At 43.0% G+C, this 17,886-nt stretch overlaps 1 protein-coding gene across 4 annotated transcripts in view; it reads left to right on the top strand.

Annotated features, from left to right (window-relative positions):
* The window catches only part of Cntn4 (contactin 4), a 968,730-nt gene that overhangs the window by 822,886 nt on the left and 127,958 nt on the right, over positions 1-17,886 (top strand). For all 4 annotated transcript variants that reach the window (XM_047534796.1, XM_047534794.1, XM_047534795.1 and 1 more), the window contains one exon: positions 6,001-6,151. In XM_047534796.1, coding sequence (XP_047390752.1) covers positions 6,001-6,151 — 151 coding nt within the window. The remainder of the gene's footprint in view (positions 1-6,000; positions 6,152-17,886) is intronic.

Here is a 17,886-nt window from a genome sequence, read left to right as displayed (position 1 = left end):
GCCACTATAAACTCCTAATTATGAAAAACGATGACAAAAGTAAAAAATGTGCCTTTTGCCTATCTTCTTGCCCTGTAAACTAAAGGAATCTCCGGAGGGTGAGGGGACATCTATTGGTTGTTAGGCGTATAACACCCTTTGCTTGGAGGGTCTCACGGGAGGGGTTTTTAAATGCCTCCCTCTTGCAGCTTAAAGAGAACACCATGAGTACATTTAAGCATGGGAACAGTAATGGGGAGACTCTAGTGTCTAGACTAGTGAAGGCTAACTATGCGAACAAAGGGAACCTGGGCCTTTTCATACTAATCATCCCAGGCCTTAATCCTACAGCTTGAATTCCTAATGTCTGACCGGCAAGGGAAGCGGAGCATCCAGGAGGGAGTGGATGTGCGGGAGTGTTGTGCACTGTGCGGCCCATACGGAGGCAAGGGTGATTGGCGCTTTCCCTCAGTGCCATTGTCTACCGATCAGCCTGGATACCCTTCAGGGCTGTCGGGAGGGGGAGTCTGGAGAAGGAACCTTTGGGGTCCACCCGAGAGTAGCCCGGGCCGAGAACCCCGCAGTTGCTCCAACCCTTCCTCCACCTCCACGCATCCTGGGCAGATCAGGACTACGGACACTGTGTACTTGCGGCAATTGCGCTCCGGGCCTGGACAGAAAAGTAGGAAACGGCTTCAGCAGAGCCCCAACATGCCTGCAGAGCAGGGGATTGGAAACTTGCCTGGGCCGGGAAACCTCTCACCCGAGTCTTAAGGATGGCGGCTGCACTAACTGCATTTAAGTAGCCGACGGGTGCCCATTTTGCCCTCCAAAAATAAAGAGACAGAAAGAAAGATGTACCTCAAACAGATGTGGGGTGCGTGGAGAGAGAAGCTTACTTACCTTGGCGTAAATCTCGGTGGAACCTCCAAATCTGATACCGCCGTTTACCGGTGACGAGTTCTGCTTCTTCTAATGTTGAAGATTAAGCACTAGAGAAGCACGCCAAGGCAAGCATATTAAGCAGGTTTATTTAAAGGGAATAATACAGACTTCTCCCGGCAGGGAGAAGGGGGCCATGGCTGATGTTCAAAAGTACAGACTTCTCCCGGCAGGGAGAAGGGGGCCATGGCTGATGTTCAAAAGTCCCAAGAAGTGAGCACACCCTGCATCTTTTATAGGTTAAAGTCTCTTTTGTTCTCCAGTTCTTTCCCCCCTTATCTCTCCTTCCTGCCTTGTGACTAGGCCCGGTTTTGCATAAGTGAGAAGCCAAGGGCAGGGGGAGGGCCAAGGTGATTCAGGCGGGTAAGGGCCAGGGGGCATTAATTAGCAGCTCCTTGTTTGCAGTCCTTGATAAAGGCAGGTAAATTTGGTAATCAATGGGCTCCGGAGATCTTTGATATTCCATTCTTCCAGGGGCAGTCTCCAACTTCCAAAGGCAGATGGCTTCATGGCTTCATTTCCTTGAATTGACCCGATTTTCTATTTCTACACTAACTACCTGTCCTTAATTCTGGCTTCAGTATTTCACCATGGTAGAAGGGTTCGTAGGGTCTCAGGAAATGGGGCATTCACTGACGTAGACCCAAACACGTAGGGTGTGGGTGTTGGGGACGTTAGAAGGAAGGCATCATGCTGACGGTGGAATGAAAAAAGTCACCTTCAGAGCTTTCCTGAGTGTCTCCTTATGATTCCTGATGAGGGAGGACGGAGTTTGAATTAATCACTCTGAATGGATGGACCCAGAGAGAGGACATTTCCCCTTGCAATGTGTCTCCAAGATTCCTCCCCAGCAAGCCAGGAGCGGTTGGGGGTTTCATAATCCGAGAGTGCCGTGGTCTGGTCAGTGTTGGGCCATCTGAACTGAGGCCTTCGCTCTAGGCTGGGTTTCATGGACCGATGGGTCATGGTTAGAGATAATGGGTGGAGATTGACGTTAATATGAAATTCTGAGCTGCCCAAGGGCTGGCCTGAACAGTCTCCCTCAAATGGCAATACTCCCAGAAATGTTTCCGGAGACCGAGTGTGATAGAAGAGGCATGCTTAACTGTCCTTTTCCTTTTCAATGACACAGAAAAACATTATCCCCATGCATGTCTCAAATGGAGGTGCCACTGAGTATCTAGCTAAGGAGTCCATATTCCACTCTCTCTCTCAGTGGAGGATGCGGACTCAGGCACAGGCAGGACTTGTGTTTTCTCTTTGCATTTCCCATGTAGGAGAAGTCCCTTGGCATGACTCATTCTAGTCCTAAGAGAAAGGTGGCCTCCGGTAGTTCATATGAGAATATTTATCCTTTCAATGTAGCAAATGGCAATCTTCTAGTTCTCTGGGAGGCTCTGGAACTTAGGTGGGTCACTTGATCATTGGTTTCATCTTTTCTGAACCTTTAGGAATTTACTGAAGGATTTTTCACATTTCATGTGCCCTGATTTTTTTTAAGTGTGAGCCAAGGGTAGGTTCTAATACTGCATTACTGGGAATCCTACCAGTAAGTTTTAAAACTGTATCTCTGTATCAAACTGAACAGGCCCATTTCACTTTTCCTTCAAGTGTCTCCTAGATCAGTGTTTAGGGATCAGAGTAAAGATAGGGTACCAGGAAGAAAAAGCCTCCCAGCTGGTCGGCCATCTGAGGTCACAAAATGGCGGACTGTAAGGGAGCCCATAGGGTCAAGTATTCAGAAACTGAGGAACCTTCCGTGATTTTGCCCTCGGATGCTCCAGTGTACGGTGACCACTGGTAGATTTACAGGGTTAGATAAAACCAGGAGCAAGGTCAGCAAATGAAGTAAACCAAAGGAAACAATTTAATGTACAATTCCATTTTTATTAGTGGAAGATGTTCAAGTCAGTCTTATCTCTATGAGATCCCAAAGTTAATATGTGCATAAGTAACATATTTCATGTACTTTTGAAACTTTGAAGATGTGTTTTCTGCCTTCTGTGTGTCTCCATTTGTTATTTCAAAGCCTGCAAAAGCAATATACGGTTTTTTGACAAATACACCCATATGTGTGCACAGTTTGATTTATATAAACTCATTTCAAATGCAACAGCAGAATTCCTCTTGAACAGATGAAAAATATCTGCCTAGAGTGATAAAAATATGTGTGCAGAAAGATATAGTTGTAAGAAGAGATTTTTATATGAGAAAGATTTGTAACTGTATTTCAAAAAATACCCTTTTAAAAAACTTCTAGAAGACCTGATTTTTTTTTTTTTCAACATTTTTGTGTCACTTCAGATGTTGACCTAAGCTGAGAAGTCTTTTCAAAACATTTTTCTGTGACATAGTTTAGTTTGTTTAGGATTGGTAAGTGGTGAGTAACATCAACATAACATAAATGCTAGATTTGTTTACTAAGTAGAAGTAACCAAACACACAACCCACTAACAAATCAATATAGCTAACTAAGGGAGAAAAACAAATTTTCCATTGCACGTGATTCCCATTCACCCTACAGCAGACTCCTGATTGTTAGTTTGGCCATAAATAGTTAGTTTATTATTATGGCACTGGTGATTGAACCCAGGAGTCTTACCACTGAGCCACATCCCTTGTCCTTTTTATTTTCAGACAGGGCCTCACTAAGTTGCTTATAGCCTCACTAAGTTGCTGAGGCTGACCTCAATCTTGCAATCCTCCTGCCTCAGCCTCCTGAGTTGCTGGGATTACAGGTATGCACCACCAGGCCAGGTTGACTACAGGCTTCCATATTTCTGTTCCTATTGCATCATTCTTGATCTTTCTGTGATTTACATTTATTTTATAGCTTAGCCATCTCAACTCTTCCTTTGTCTTTCCTCCATCAATCTGTATACACATGTACTCCATATTTTTGTAGTGTTTGTCTATTATGAATGTAACATGTCTTTTTAATCCTGCTTTGTATTTAATCATACTTCATATTTATTCAGACGGTTATTGCTTTTGTTATTGCTTTTATTACATAAAGAAGTAGGTCAGCCCTGACTATCTTTTTCATTAGCCCTATTATTTTTATTTCATGATTTTGTGGACCATGAGGAATGCCCATATTACTTTATAGCAGAAACATCCATACTTGCACTCTGCTTATTAATTGCATTTATCACTATAGAATTGTTCTCTGAATTTTGAACTCATAAATCTGAGGTCCATAGGTTGAGAAATCAGTTGCCTATTGGATTCATTTATTTAATTTCACCTTCATATGGTAATACCAGTCCCAGGTGTGCCTGGGCAAATAACTGTGAAATATTTCCATCACAAAATTACTTAATAAAAATGTAGCTTACTTCCACTGAAGCTTGTTTTTATTTTTTAAAATCACTAGCTTATGTTTTGGGTACATTTAAGATATTGGCTCACATCCCCCACCCATACACATGCAGGCTCACCCCCATTGTTTCTTTAATTAATCAGTGGTTAGAACTTAAATGTTACATTCCATGTGTTTTAAAATCTTCAGTTTCCTCAGGTCAACTGCACGGACACACACACACACACACACACAAAAAAAAAAAAAAAAAAAAAGTTTAAATAAGGTATAAATAAGATTCCAAGAGATGAATCTGCCCACTTATTTCAAAATTCCTCCTCACACATTAACTCAACTAACTCAGAAGAAAATAGAGATTTTTCAGAAAGGCATCTTTTGCTTTATTTTTTTACATTGAGGATACAGATGTATGTCTTTTCTTTTAGGAAGGCAATATTTCTTTAATACCATTTCCACGTAACTTTATAACCGGTACCAACGTGAGTGAATGTTTTAGAACTCTCGCTGTAAGCGTGCAATATCACTTTCCAAATATCTGTGGTCCAAGACTGTTTCAGTCAACTTTCTCGTTGCTGTGACCAAAAAACCTGACAAGAACAATTTTAGAGAAGGAAAAGTTTCTTTGGCACTCACGGTTCCAGAAGTCTCAGTTCAGAGCCAGCCAGCGCCATTGCTCTGGGCCCAAGATGAAGCAGAGCTTCATGGCGGAAGGGTGTGGTGGAGGAAAGTGGATCATCAGCCCATGGCTGCCAGGAAGCAGAGAGTTCTGCTCACCAGGGACAAAATATATGCCCCAAAGGCATGTCTTCAGTGACCCACCTCCTCCAGCCACACCCTGCCTCCAGTTAACCCATATCAGGGGATTAATGCATCAATTAGGTTAATGCTCTCATAACCCAAATGGTTCACTTCTCAGTTTTCTTGCTTTGTCTCACATGTGTTTTGGGGGACACACATATCCAAACCATAACAAAGACCAAGTCACAATTTCTCCTACATAGAACCAGCGTGGCCCTAAGGACTGGTACTAGAGAGCTGAACAGAGTCCTGGGTTTCACAGAGGGTAGCAGTATGGATATTTCAGCACATTTCTTTATATCACAGAAAGTGTAATGAGACAGAGCAGAGGCAGTGACTATATCAGAGAGGGGATGTTTTAACCTACATGACAAGAAAAAAATACCTTATGGATTTTTCTTCTTTTGATTGTGTCCCTTTTGCTTCTTTGGGATCTTTAAATTTTTGTTCATTTGAATATGGAATACATGGGGGGAGGCAATGGGAATTGAAGCCAGGGGTGCTTTACCGCTGAGCCACATCCCCAGCCCTTTTTGTGTTTTATTTTGAGATCGGGTCTCCCTCAGTTGCTGAGGCTGACCTCAAACTTATAATTCTTCTGCCTCAGCCTCTGAGGGTCTGGGATTCCAACTGGAGTACATTTTTTTAAAAGAATCATCATTAGAGTGATAAGCATGTTTTATATCTTGATCTTCATAGTGGACTATACCAAGTCCATCAAGTTATAGTCATATAACTATTACATTTTACCATATGTACATTATAACTTAAATTTTAATAAATATAGCAAAACTTAGGGTGTTCCTCACTTTAGAACAAATTTAGCTTCCTGCCTTGCCTTGGATGGTCAAAGTAATAATAATTGTATCACAGAGAGAAAAAGACCCCAAACTGATTTTGTGCGTTGGTTTTTTCCTTGCAAAATGACTCCTTATTTTATTTTTTCTGTTGTCTTCTAGCTGTTGGTCCGGATTTCTCAAGAACACTCTTGAAGAGAGTAACCCTCGTCAAAGTGGGAGGGGAAGTTGTCATTGAGTGTAAGCCAAAAGCTTCTCCGAAACCTGTCTACACTTGGAAAAAGGGGAAGGACATACTCAGAGAAAATGACAGGTACTCTCTTGAAATGTTTTCAGTATTTGGTTAACCTGTACGAACTCCTTGTCTGCTAGTGAGATGGGGAGGTATTTATTATCTTTGCTCCTGGGTTAAATGTTCAGCAAAAGCCTGACTCTCTCTAAAGGGAGTTGGTAAATTCTTGGTTTCCATGTTCCTCCCTGATCTTGGGACTGTACAGAACTCTTTCTGTAGAAAGAGTGCACCAATCTATGGAAACTTCCAGAGTTGCCTGAAGGTAAACTGCTGGCCAGACCCTCCTTAATTTTAGCCCAAACTTTCATTGTAGATTTTCCCTCTCTTTCCCATCCTGCTTCCTTTGAGGTAGGATGTGACAAAGAAGTCCAATTTTTTCTATTATAGACAATCCTTCAAATATTTAACAATGGTTCTTATGTCTCCTGTTAGTTTCCTTTCTCGAGTTTATGAACATCTCTCATTCCAAAACATATCCTGTGTATAGATAACAGCTTATTCCACTTGACTTTTTATTAGTTCAACTGCATCTTTTGGGGACAGCTGTTTTTCTTCTAATATCTAAACACTTCACATATGCATATGTATCCATAGATTACATTTAGAGAGCATGTTGTTTGTATCGTTTAAACGTATATGAGTTTCTTGGAGTTTGACGTTCTGTTGTACCAAATGGCACATATTTCTAAGGCCCTTTCTTGCCTGTGACCCTTATAAAATATCCCAGACCTTTTTCTGTAATTTATGCAATTTGTTGGAAAATGGTAATTATGCATGAGTCTGTTTTGTCACCTATAAGACAGGATTTACCAGCTGTATACATAATGATTTTAATTGGTGCTGAAGGTCAAGTACTCAAAGATGCAATAAGGATGCCTATAAAAATGTGTGTGTCTACCCTTTACACCTGTACACCTTTGAATTTGCATATACAAATTAGATCATTGCGCTGATGATGTTGTCCTTTTTAATGATTTTTATAAACAAACTCGGTATGGTTTATAGATAGTGTATTCACACACATGTTAAATTCATAAGCTATCTCCCTTTCTGGTTCCTGGTATATCAAGAAAGCCACATAGTTCACTGAATATTGTCATGACATTCAAATTTGAAGCCTCACCTGGAAATTGAGAGCAAAATTTCATATTTTGTAGACTTCACCTCACATTCGTTTCCATTTTTATATCATTTTCCCCCCAAAATGTGGCATGTGAGATTACTCTTGTTCTATATTTTGAACACAATTGAAGTATGACTCATGTGTACCACATGCATAGCTTAGAATAAGGCTATATTTTAAATTTTTTAAATTTTGGGATGGTGTAGTGACACAATATTAAGAAAATAGTAGCACAGGCAGTAGATGGGTCAGAAACCACGGATGGATGAAGTTTGTCATGGTAGGTCAATTGGAAGAGGTTAAATTGCGCAACTGTTAGAAATGACTCCCAATGGTCCCACAAAACTAGAGGCGATTTCACCTTCACACGGCACACCCCAGGAGGACTGCTCTCCCAGGAAGACGGTGCTGGTGCAGCAACACACTCAGGAATGTTGCCCTTGAGTGGCTCTGAGGGATTCTGCCTCAAAATTAACTCTTCACTGGGACTCACAGTCACCTTGGCCAAAACAAGTCACGTGACCCTTCAACTCAGAAGAAATACGCCATCTTGCTATGGGCCTAGAAGGAAAGAGACAACCTACTATCTTTTTTAATTTGTTCTAAAGAGTTGTATATAACAGTAGAATGCACTTTGACACATCCTACATAAATGGAGTCTGACTTTTCATTTTTCTGGTTGTACATGATGTAGAGTTACACAGGCCACATAATCATATATATACATAGGGTAATAATGTCCAATTCATTCTATTGTCCTTCGTACCACTTATCCATCCTTCCCTCCCTTGACTCCCCTATGTCTAATCCAAAGTATTTCAACTCTTCCTTAGCCCGACCCCTATTGTGAATTAGCATCTACCTATCAGAGAGACTATTCAGCCTTTGGATTTTGGGGATTGGCTTATTTTGCTTAGCATGATATTCTTCAATTCCTCCATCTATTTACTGGCAAATGTCATCATTTCATTCTTCTTTAAGACTGAGTAATATTCCATTGTGTATATGTACCACATTTTCTTTATCCATTCATTTGTTGAAGGGCACCTAGGTTGGTTCAATATTTTAGCTATTGTGAGTTGAGCTCCTGTAAACATTGATGTGGCTGTGTCACTGTAGTATGCCAATTTTAAGTCCTTTGGGTATAAACCAAGGAGTGGGATAACTGGGTCAAATGGAGGTCCATGCCAAGTTTTCTGAGGAATCTCCATACTGCTTTCCATAGTGGTTATACCAATTTACATTCCCACCAGGAATATATGAATGTACCTTTTTCTCCACAGCCTCACCAACATTTATTATTGATGGTATTCTTCATAATTGCCATTCTGAGTGGAATGAGATGAAATCTAAAATTCGTTTTGATTCGCATGTCTCTGCTAGAGATGTTGAACATTTTTTCATAAATTTGACAGTCTACCATCTTGAATAGTCATATTGACAGCTCACCACTACTGTGGCTTTACCATTGCCACAGCTGGATCAAATCACCTTTAGGAAAGTAGGGTTTCAGTATCAAGAATCCTACAGGAGAAATGAATTCAGCTCTTTCCACCACTTTACTCCCTGCAGGTTTCCCTCTACCCAGTTTTTCTTGTCTTGATTTGATTAGTAGGGTTCAAGTATGCTTCAACATTTATTTGACACTAAAAATATATTTAAACTTGAAGATACTCCCTGTCCTTACCCAGCTCCTGCTGTGTGTCCTCTGCACCTCCAGGGTCACCAGGTTAGTCCCCAAATATTAACATCAGCACTACATTCTCCACATGGGTGCTGTCTTCACACAGCTCTGCTCCCATCACTTGGACTCTACGAACCAGATAGACCAAGTTTGGTAATGTAAATTCCTTCACAAACCAGCCCAGCGAGACCTAAAGGCAAACAGTGCAGACTTTAGTGTGTGCCCGTCAAGGGAGACACCTGCCGCTCTGCCATGTCAAGTCAGATCTGGTGATTTTCCATCTTATTTTTCCAGAGAAGCTAGCTATCAGGACTTTTTTGGAAATGGCAATTTTTAAAAGCCAGGAATTGATTTTTGAGTATTTAAGGTGCATATAATATGAGCTTCACGTCTATAGATCAAGTTTACTCTTAGATATAGCACTATTGAACATTTCAGTTTCTGAAAAGAGTAAAAACAAAGATTTTATTCTTGTTTCCTTATGGACAGAGAAGGAATTCTGCTATTTTTCTCCTTTTTTTTCTTTCTTTCTTTTTTTGGTGGAGAAGAAAGAAAATTAAATGAATGAGTAACTGAAAGTCATCAAATCAAATCATAAGTCACGAATGGTTTTAGCCAGCTTTTTCATCGCTGTGACCAAAAGACCCAGCAAAAACATTTAGAGGAGGAAAAGTTGATTTGGCTCGTGGTTTTAGAGGCCTAAATTGATAATAGATGGCTGACTCTGTAACTCTGGGCCAAGGTGAGGCAGAACATCATGGCGGAAGGGTGTGGTGGAGGAAAGCAGCTCAGGACACTGTGACCAGGACAAAGAGACAGAGCTCTGCTCAGGAGGGACAAAATATAAACCCCAGAGACACACCCCAGTGACCCGCCTCCTCCAACCACACCCCATCTGCCTAGAGTTACACTCAGTTAATCCATGTCAGTGAATCAATGCACCGATTGGGTTAAGGTGCACAGGACCTAATCATTTCACCTCTGAACTTTCTTACATTGTCTCTCACATGAGCTTTTGGGGGACACCTCATCTCTAAACTATAACACTAATGTTACAAATGGAAGGTTCTAGAATTCATAATTTAGGAAAGGATTGGCCTTATAGGCCAATACGAAGGCTATCCAGTGTTGAGGAATAGCTACTAATGCACTACCTCGTTAAACTTAATTCTCTTTTATGATATAAGATCTTAAATCCAAAGCACTGGGATAGCCTAGCAAAATAAAACCTTATAATCAAGCATCCCTTTTTGTAATATTCTCCCTTAATTCTGTTTTGAAAGACTTGGCCAAACTGTACTTATGAAACGATAATCATTTTCAGTTTTAACTAATTGTCCACAAATGAATTTGCAGTAAAAGTGTTAGAAGCAACATTTAAAAAATTCCAAAGTTATTTTTTTTAATCACATGATGATTTTGTAGTTAGCTCAGTGGATATGGACTCAGAAATGCTGATTTAATGTGAGCATGTTAATTTTTTTAAATAGATGTCTTTATGGTCTCGATGTGGTTTTCTGTTTGTTTAGAAATTCAATGCATATGCTCGATGGCATTATCCATAGTAAGCCAAGTCTCTTTTTTAAAAAGTATTTTTAGTAGTAAATGGACACAGTACCTTTATTTTATTTACTTATTTATTTATTCATTTATTTATTTTGTGTGGTGCTGAGGATCAAACCCAGTGCCTCACATGTGCTAGGCAAGTGCTCTACCCCTGAGCCACAACTCAGCCCCTAAGCCAGGCATCTTAATGAAACATGAAAAATTCAAGCAATTCTTAGAGCTTTGTATTGAGTAGGAAGCATATCCGTATACATAAAACACTTCTTGTTTCCTGGACTTTCACCCCAGAATCAGAGTGTAAGCCATAGGAGACACTGAACCAGGAAACCCGTCACCGAGCCCCAGGATTTCGGTTCTCAGGAGAGATGTCTCGTGACTCTGAAAGCAGGGTACCTCATTTGGATGCATCCAGCAATTCAGGCTACTAACTGGAAAAAAAGTTGATGATGTTGTTTACTTTTCGTTTTTTAGACAGAAGTTCCTTGAGGCAGATAAGATGGGTATGAAACTCTAATGAAAAGCCTCAGGAGTAGCAGAATCACTCATCAGAACCTAGAATCCTAGAATTCTCAGTAGCATCGTGAACATTTTCTTGGCCTCTCAGTGGCCAGGAGGGAAACGCAGCTCCAAACTGGCTTCAGGGTGAACCACGGGGATTCGTGGGCTTGCTTGTTTGATGGGCGACGACGCTAGGTGTGCCAGGGTTGCAGGGTTCACGCGGCGCCATTAGTCAGACCTCTGTCTTGCTCTGTTGGCTCTCAGACACCACTGTCGGTCATGTGGGCTCTATTTACCAGCAGGCTCTCCTCTCCTGGTAGTAGGAGGGCTGCCAGCAACCAGTACTGGCCACTTTTCCCCCCAAGGAATTACAATAGTTCCAGAAGAGATTTTTTTGTTTGTTTTATTTGTCTTTTTTAGATATAATAACAGTAGGTTGCAATTTGACATGTTATACCTACATGGGGTGCAACCCATGACGATTTTGATCCCATTCTTGTGGTTGTACATGAGGTGGAGTTAAAGTGGTCGCGTGTTCATATGTGAACAGAGGAGAGTGGTGTCCGATTCACTCTACTGTCTTTCCCGTTCCCATCCCATCTCCCTTCCCTTTACTCCCCTTTGTCTAATCCAATGAACTTCTATACTTCCCTCCCTACCCTCCCTTGTTATGGGTTAGCATCTGCATATCATAGAGAATATTCAGTCTTTGTTATTTTGGGATTGGCTTATTTCACTTAGCATGATAGTCTCCAGTTCCATCCATGTACGGCAAATGCCATAATTTCATTCTTCTTTAAGGCTGAGTAACATTTCACTATGTTTAAGTACCACATATTCTTTATCCATTCATCTGTTGAAGGGCACATAAGTTGATCCCATCGCTTAACTACTGTGAAATGAGCTGCTGTAAACATTGATGTGGCTGCACCACTGTAGTGTGTTGATTTTAAGTCCTTTGGGTATAAACCAAGGAGTGGGATAGCTGGGTCAAATGGTGGGTCCATTCCAAGTTTCCTGAGGAATCTCCACACTGCTTTCCCGAGTGGCTGCACCAGTTGCATTCCCACCAGCAATGCATGAGTGTACCTTTTCCCCACATCCTCGCCAACACTTATTGTTACTTGTATTCTTGAAAGTTGCCATTCTGACTGGAGTGAGATGGAATCTCAGTGTAGTTTTAATTTGCATTTCTCTGATTGCTAGAGATATTGACCATGTTTTCACATATTAGTTGACCATTCGTTCGTATTTCTTCTTCTGCGAAGCGTCTGTTCAGTTCCTTTGCCCATTCATTGATTGGGTTATTTGGTTTCTTTGGTGTCAAGTGTTTTGAGGTCTTTGTATATCCCGGAGATTAATGCTGTCTCTGAGGTGCAGGTGATAAAGACCCTCTCCCTTCCAGAAGAGATTTTCACAGCACTGGCCTGGTTTGGTCAGTGTCCTTCTCTCGACCACCAATTCCTCAGGGGGCATCTAGTTATCCATGTGCTGACTACGCGCAGGTCAGTCACATGGTCGTCCTGGAGGGAACAGGGGGAAGCCCCGTCTCATGCTGCGCAGACTGAATGGGGCAGCGGTTTTCCAAGAGATGTCAAGGTGCCATTACCAGAAGGCAGACTGGACAGCTCCCAGTGCTGAATCCCCACAGATTCCTTTTTATCTCCAGGACCAGGATCCATATAGAAGATGGCTTTCACCCTTCCCTGGGTATTTCCAATGATGTAGACCCTATGAATTGCTAGATAAGTGTATTCCATGCAACTTCCACTGATTTTTGGTTTTGTTTTGGGGCATTAACCAACAACAAATGAAACACCTCTCCGTCACTTCTTCATTGTTTTGCAAACCTGACTCTTCTACTTGTTCCTGAGATTCTAATGTTGGCCTTGTTTGACATCCTCTCCTCCTCCTGGTCTTGTCTTTCAATGTCTTTCTAACTTGTCCCTAAGACAAGCACTAGGAATAAAAGCAGTATGAATAAGGGAAGAAATAATTTTACTCATCCACACAGAAAAGGATGGCAATTCTTATTGTCATAAGATACCTCTAAAGAAGAAAAATTACCTTCAGTGCATTTAGATTAGTAAGGCTGGCAGGTATATGATGTCATAGAAAAACTCCCTCCCCGCAAGGGTCAATTAAAAACAGTTAGCCTTGGTGCTTGAAGGGGTAAGCTTAGGTGTCTGGAAAATTCACTCAGAGGAAATATTTTACTTTCTGCTGAAGCCAAAGGAATGAGTGAACTGTTACTCTAGTTAACAGTGCATAAATAAAGACCTCTTATTCTTCCTCATGCCTGAGAATTTCTCTCCTCCCTTTCAGATGTTAGACTTATACATTATGTCAGGCTAATGGACAATAACTAGGTATCGATATGCCACTGAACGTCTCAGGGAAGAATCTGAAACCCACAGCCTGCATGTCACAGGCAAGGTCCCTGAAGAGCAGCACAACTGTTCTGTCAAACCAGCCAACTCCACTTTCATTCAGAAAGGAACATGTTCCTCGGGGACTTAACCACCTGCTAACCCCTCTGCTTGGCCCTGGGCATAGAGAGAAAAAGAAAACCTCAACTCAGATCCCAGGATGTTCCTGGATTCCAACCAGCACCCAGTGGCCAGAGAACAACGTAACATTTTCAGTGATCCTGAGGGATGTGTTATAAAGATGAGATATTGAGAAGGAACCATTAGAAAATGCAGGGCAGTGGCGGCCTTGGATGTTGTCTGTAGAGTTTGAAATTGAGCCAGAGGACCCCAGAGAGAACTGAAGGCAGCATGTGCCATGGGAAGATGGCTTTGTCTGTAGTCCAGAGCAGGAATCGGAGTAGAAGGAGATTGGGGATGCAGCAAGGTCACCCATAGGCAAGCGTCCAGGGTGCCAATCCTAAGGAGTGGAGTAACAACCATCTCCTGGGAGTGAGGTGGAGAGACAGACATATGAACTATGAAAGGAAAGGATCGAAACACTCAGGGACCTATGAAGGCGAAGGATTGAAAAAGACAGAGGAAAAACAGGAAATGACTCAAAGGGATCCAACATAACCCACCAATGATGGCGGTGACATTCACGGCCATAATGAATAGAAAGAGAATAAGTTGGAGAGGGAGATTGAAAGGTTAATAGTCACATGTTGAATTTAAGTATGTTACGCTTTGGAGGTGAGGGGTCCCCCAAAAGCTCATTTGTGAGAAAAAGCAGGAACGTTCGGAGGAGAAATGATTGGGTTGTGAGAGTCTTAAACCAGTCAGTGGATTAGTCTCTGATGGGATGGACTGAGTGGTAACTGGAGGCAGGTGGGGTGTGGTTGGTGGGAGTGGTTCACTAGGGGTGTGGCTTTGGGGACATACTTGTGTCTGGCAAGTGGAGTCTCTCTCTGCTTCCTGATGATGTGAGCTGCTTCCCTCTGCCACGCTCTTCCGCCATGATGTTCAGCCTCAACTTGAGCCCCAAGGAATGGAGCCGACCTTCTATGGACAAGGACCTCTGAAACTGTGAGCCCTCCAATAAACCTTTCTTCTTCTATAATTGTGCTGGTCAGATCATTTAGTCACAGCAACAAAAAAAATGACTAAAACAGAATGCCTATGAGTAGCAATGTCACTTGGGTGAGAGTTTTACTCTAGGGTCACTGTTCTAGGGAAGCCTTTCCCCACTAACCTATCTGAAGTGGTAAAGCGCCCCATCTTCTCTCCCTGCTGTACATATCCTGTGGCACTTACCACCACCTAGCATGCTATGCATTCATTTTTTAACCTCATTGTCTGTCTTCCCCACCCTCCACCCATTCAGACCATCAAAACTGAGAATAGAAATTGTGCACAACATACGTGTGTGCCTGTGTCTTTGGCCTCGCCAGTGACAATTTATCATCTTGCTGTTGTAGCTGTAGGAATTCTGAAATGGGTCTCACTGGACTGAAGCTAGGGCCTCTGCAGGGTCCTATTCTTTCTATAGCTGCAGGGGAGGGTCTGTTTCCAGCCTCTGCAGGTAACCCCCATCCCACACCTGGTGGCCTTTCCCCCATTTCTAAGCTCACAAGGACAAACCGTCCTTCCATGGCAGGACTCTGACCTCCTCTTCTGCCTTCCTCTTCCACCTTGAGGGACCATTGTGACCACATTGGGTCTCCTGCGTGCTCTTTGCTGCGTTCCGCAACACTTGAGTCTGTGTGGGATAGAGTAAGGGCTCAGTAAAGGTGTATCCAGGGGGAAGTCACAGAGGCTGCTGAGTGGAGAGGTAGGGTATGGCTGGACTCCATCAGTCCACAAGAAGCCATGGATGGACAGGTTCATCCAAAGAGTCTTGTGTGAGACTTTGGACCACAGAGGTTCTCATTCAACCAGTCCCCTCTGCACTCCTCAGGAGGGCCCACTTAGTCGATGTTTCAAGAGAACATCTGCAGATCAAAGAAAGGAACCCTGAGGAACAGCCACATTCAGAGAAGGCATGGCAGCAGAGTCTTCAGGGAGGACTCAGGAGAGGACTTGAAGAGGTGAGAGAAGAACTAGGAGAATGTAGCAAACAGAAACCACAAGAGCAGAAAGGTGCCAGAAGAATCAAGAGCTCAGTGCCGCTAAGAGCTCTTGCCAAATACCTCTCAGAAGTGCTGTGCGGTTATCTTGAGCTGAGGACTTTCAGGCCACTTGGACCAGTTCTGAAGACAAGATAAAATTGCATCAGTGTGGTGTGTGTATATATATATGATGGAATATTACTCAGCTTTAAAGAAGAATGAAATTCTGGCATTTGCTGGTAAGTGAATGGAGTTGGAGAATATTGTGCTAAGTGAAATAAGCCAAACCCAAAAAACCTAAGGTCGAATGTTTTCTCTGATATGCAGATGCCAGTTCACACCATGCGGGAGGGACAGGGAAGAATAGAGTCACTTTAGATTAGGTAGAGGGGAGTGAAGGGAGGGGAAGGGGTGTGGGGTAGGAAGGACAGTAGAGTGAACAGACATCATGACCTCATGTACATGTATGACTGCATGACCCATGTGATCCTGCAACATGTGCAACCAGAAAAATGGGAGACTACACTCCATTTATGTATGATCTATCAAAATGTATAACTGCATTCTACTGTCACGTGCAACTCATTAGAACAAATACAAAAAATACTAAAAAAACATCGCATCAGCATTTAGAGTCTCAGCCACGTGTGCCCAGATCAACACACGATTTTAGGCTTGCGTGGCCTCCGCAGTAGCATCAGATCACATCCGGCACTCTGTGAAACATACTCATCCAGAAGAGGAGTACAAATTTTCCTTTTCTGCATCCTGTCTGGAGACATTGAGATTTGCCTCCAAGGTGAAATTAGATCCTGGCCTTCCTTCGCCTCTCTTCCCAAAGGCATTTTGAAAAAGTGGAAATCCATGTAAGACATGGGAGGAAATCTCAACACAGGCCCACAGCCGCCATGTTGTCCTGAAGGTGTGAAAGCCGGGTCTGAAGATACCAGCTGGGTACAAAGCACCGGAAATGTGATGGCAGGTATTTGCCCAGAAGGCCCCTGGAATCCTGGTGTGGAAGGGAAGCTCATGGCCTGAGGCGTTGTGTTTCTCTTCCGGAGGCAGATTGTGGAGATGTGTGCTCTTAATGAGAAACCTGCCCTCCGGATATCTCTTCCAGTTTCTGCAGAGCCATACAGCTCTGTTATTAGGAATTCTGCCCTGGGGAACAATTATGTTATTGCAATAATTAGAGGCAGTTCATCTCCATAATAATGGAAATCCTGCCTTGCAGGCAAAACAACCTGAAAGCGACCCAAGCAACCACTGCTCCAGTTAGGATCTGCTGCCCTGCTTATTGGTAGTACTACATCACTTTAATTTTGCATGTGCAGTTATGGAAATGAACGTTTATCCCGCTCTCCCCCTCCAGACCTTGAACTTTCTCCCATTATCTCAGCGTGTCTCTCCTAGAGCCGTGGCTCCGATAGTTATGGCTTCAAACTCACCTAAAATGTAACCGTAGGAGTCGAGGGAGATGTGTTTAGAAAGGTTTTCCTGATGCATTTGTTGGGGACTCTGTCCTTGGAAGAGGCCATGGGCTCACCCCCAGCCACTGCCCTTGCTAGCTCTGTGTAGTACATCATGTTCCGTCAGGGTCAGGGGTGAATACGATGACCACGTTCAGGCAGGGGCCACCTGAGACTGGCCTGACCCCTGGTTCTCCTCCGTGGCGTAGTATTATGCCTCAGGGCCTATCTAGGGATACCTGTGGCTATCCATGGCTACAATCTAAGGTAGTCAGCTTTTTTGGTTGCTGCGACTAAAAGACCTGACCAGGACAATTTTAGAGGAGGAAAAGTTTATTTGGGGCACTCAAGTTTCAGAGGTCTCAGTCCTTAGACAGCAGACTCCATTCCTTGGGGCTCAAGGTGAGGCTGAACATCATGGCAGAAGAGTGTGGCGGAGGGAAGCAGCTCATATGATGATCAGGAAGCAGAGGGAGACTCCACTCTCCAGATACAAAATATATACCCCAAAGCCACACCCCATTCCACCCCCTCCAGCCACACCCCACCCACCTTCAGCTACCACTCAGTTAATCCCAGCAGGGATTAATGCACTGATTGAGTTGAGACTCTCACAACCTGATCATTTCTCCTCTGAACCTTCTTGCATGGTCTCACACGTGAGCTTTTGGGGGACACCTCACATCCACACCCTAACAGGTTCCCAGTGTAAAGGTGACAATTGATTTTTAAAACAATGTCCTTCAGCGTTTCTGGTCCCAGCAGTCTCTTTGCTAGCCCGTCTTCTGCACCCCTCCCGGTTTCAGTCCTGAGTCTTTCTTACATGAACTTTGCAACTGCTGAGCCTCTCTCCTGGCTTCCTTGGCCTCACCCGAATCTTCTGCAAGAGGAACACTT

This window comes from Sciurus carolinensis, chromosome 19, assembly GCF_902686445.1.
Source record: "Sciurus carolinensis chromosome 19, mSciCar1.2, whole genome shotgun sequence".
Lineage (NCBI taxonomy): Eukaryota > Metazoa > Chordata > Mammalia > Rodentia > Sciuridae > Sciurus > Sciurus carolinensis.
Note: the sequence above shows the minus strand (reverse complement) of the source record. Positions and strands in the feature narration are given on the sequence as shown.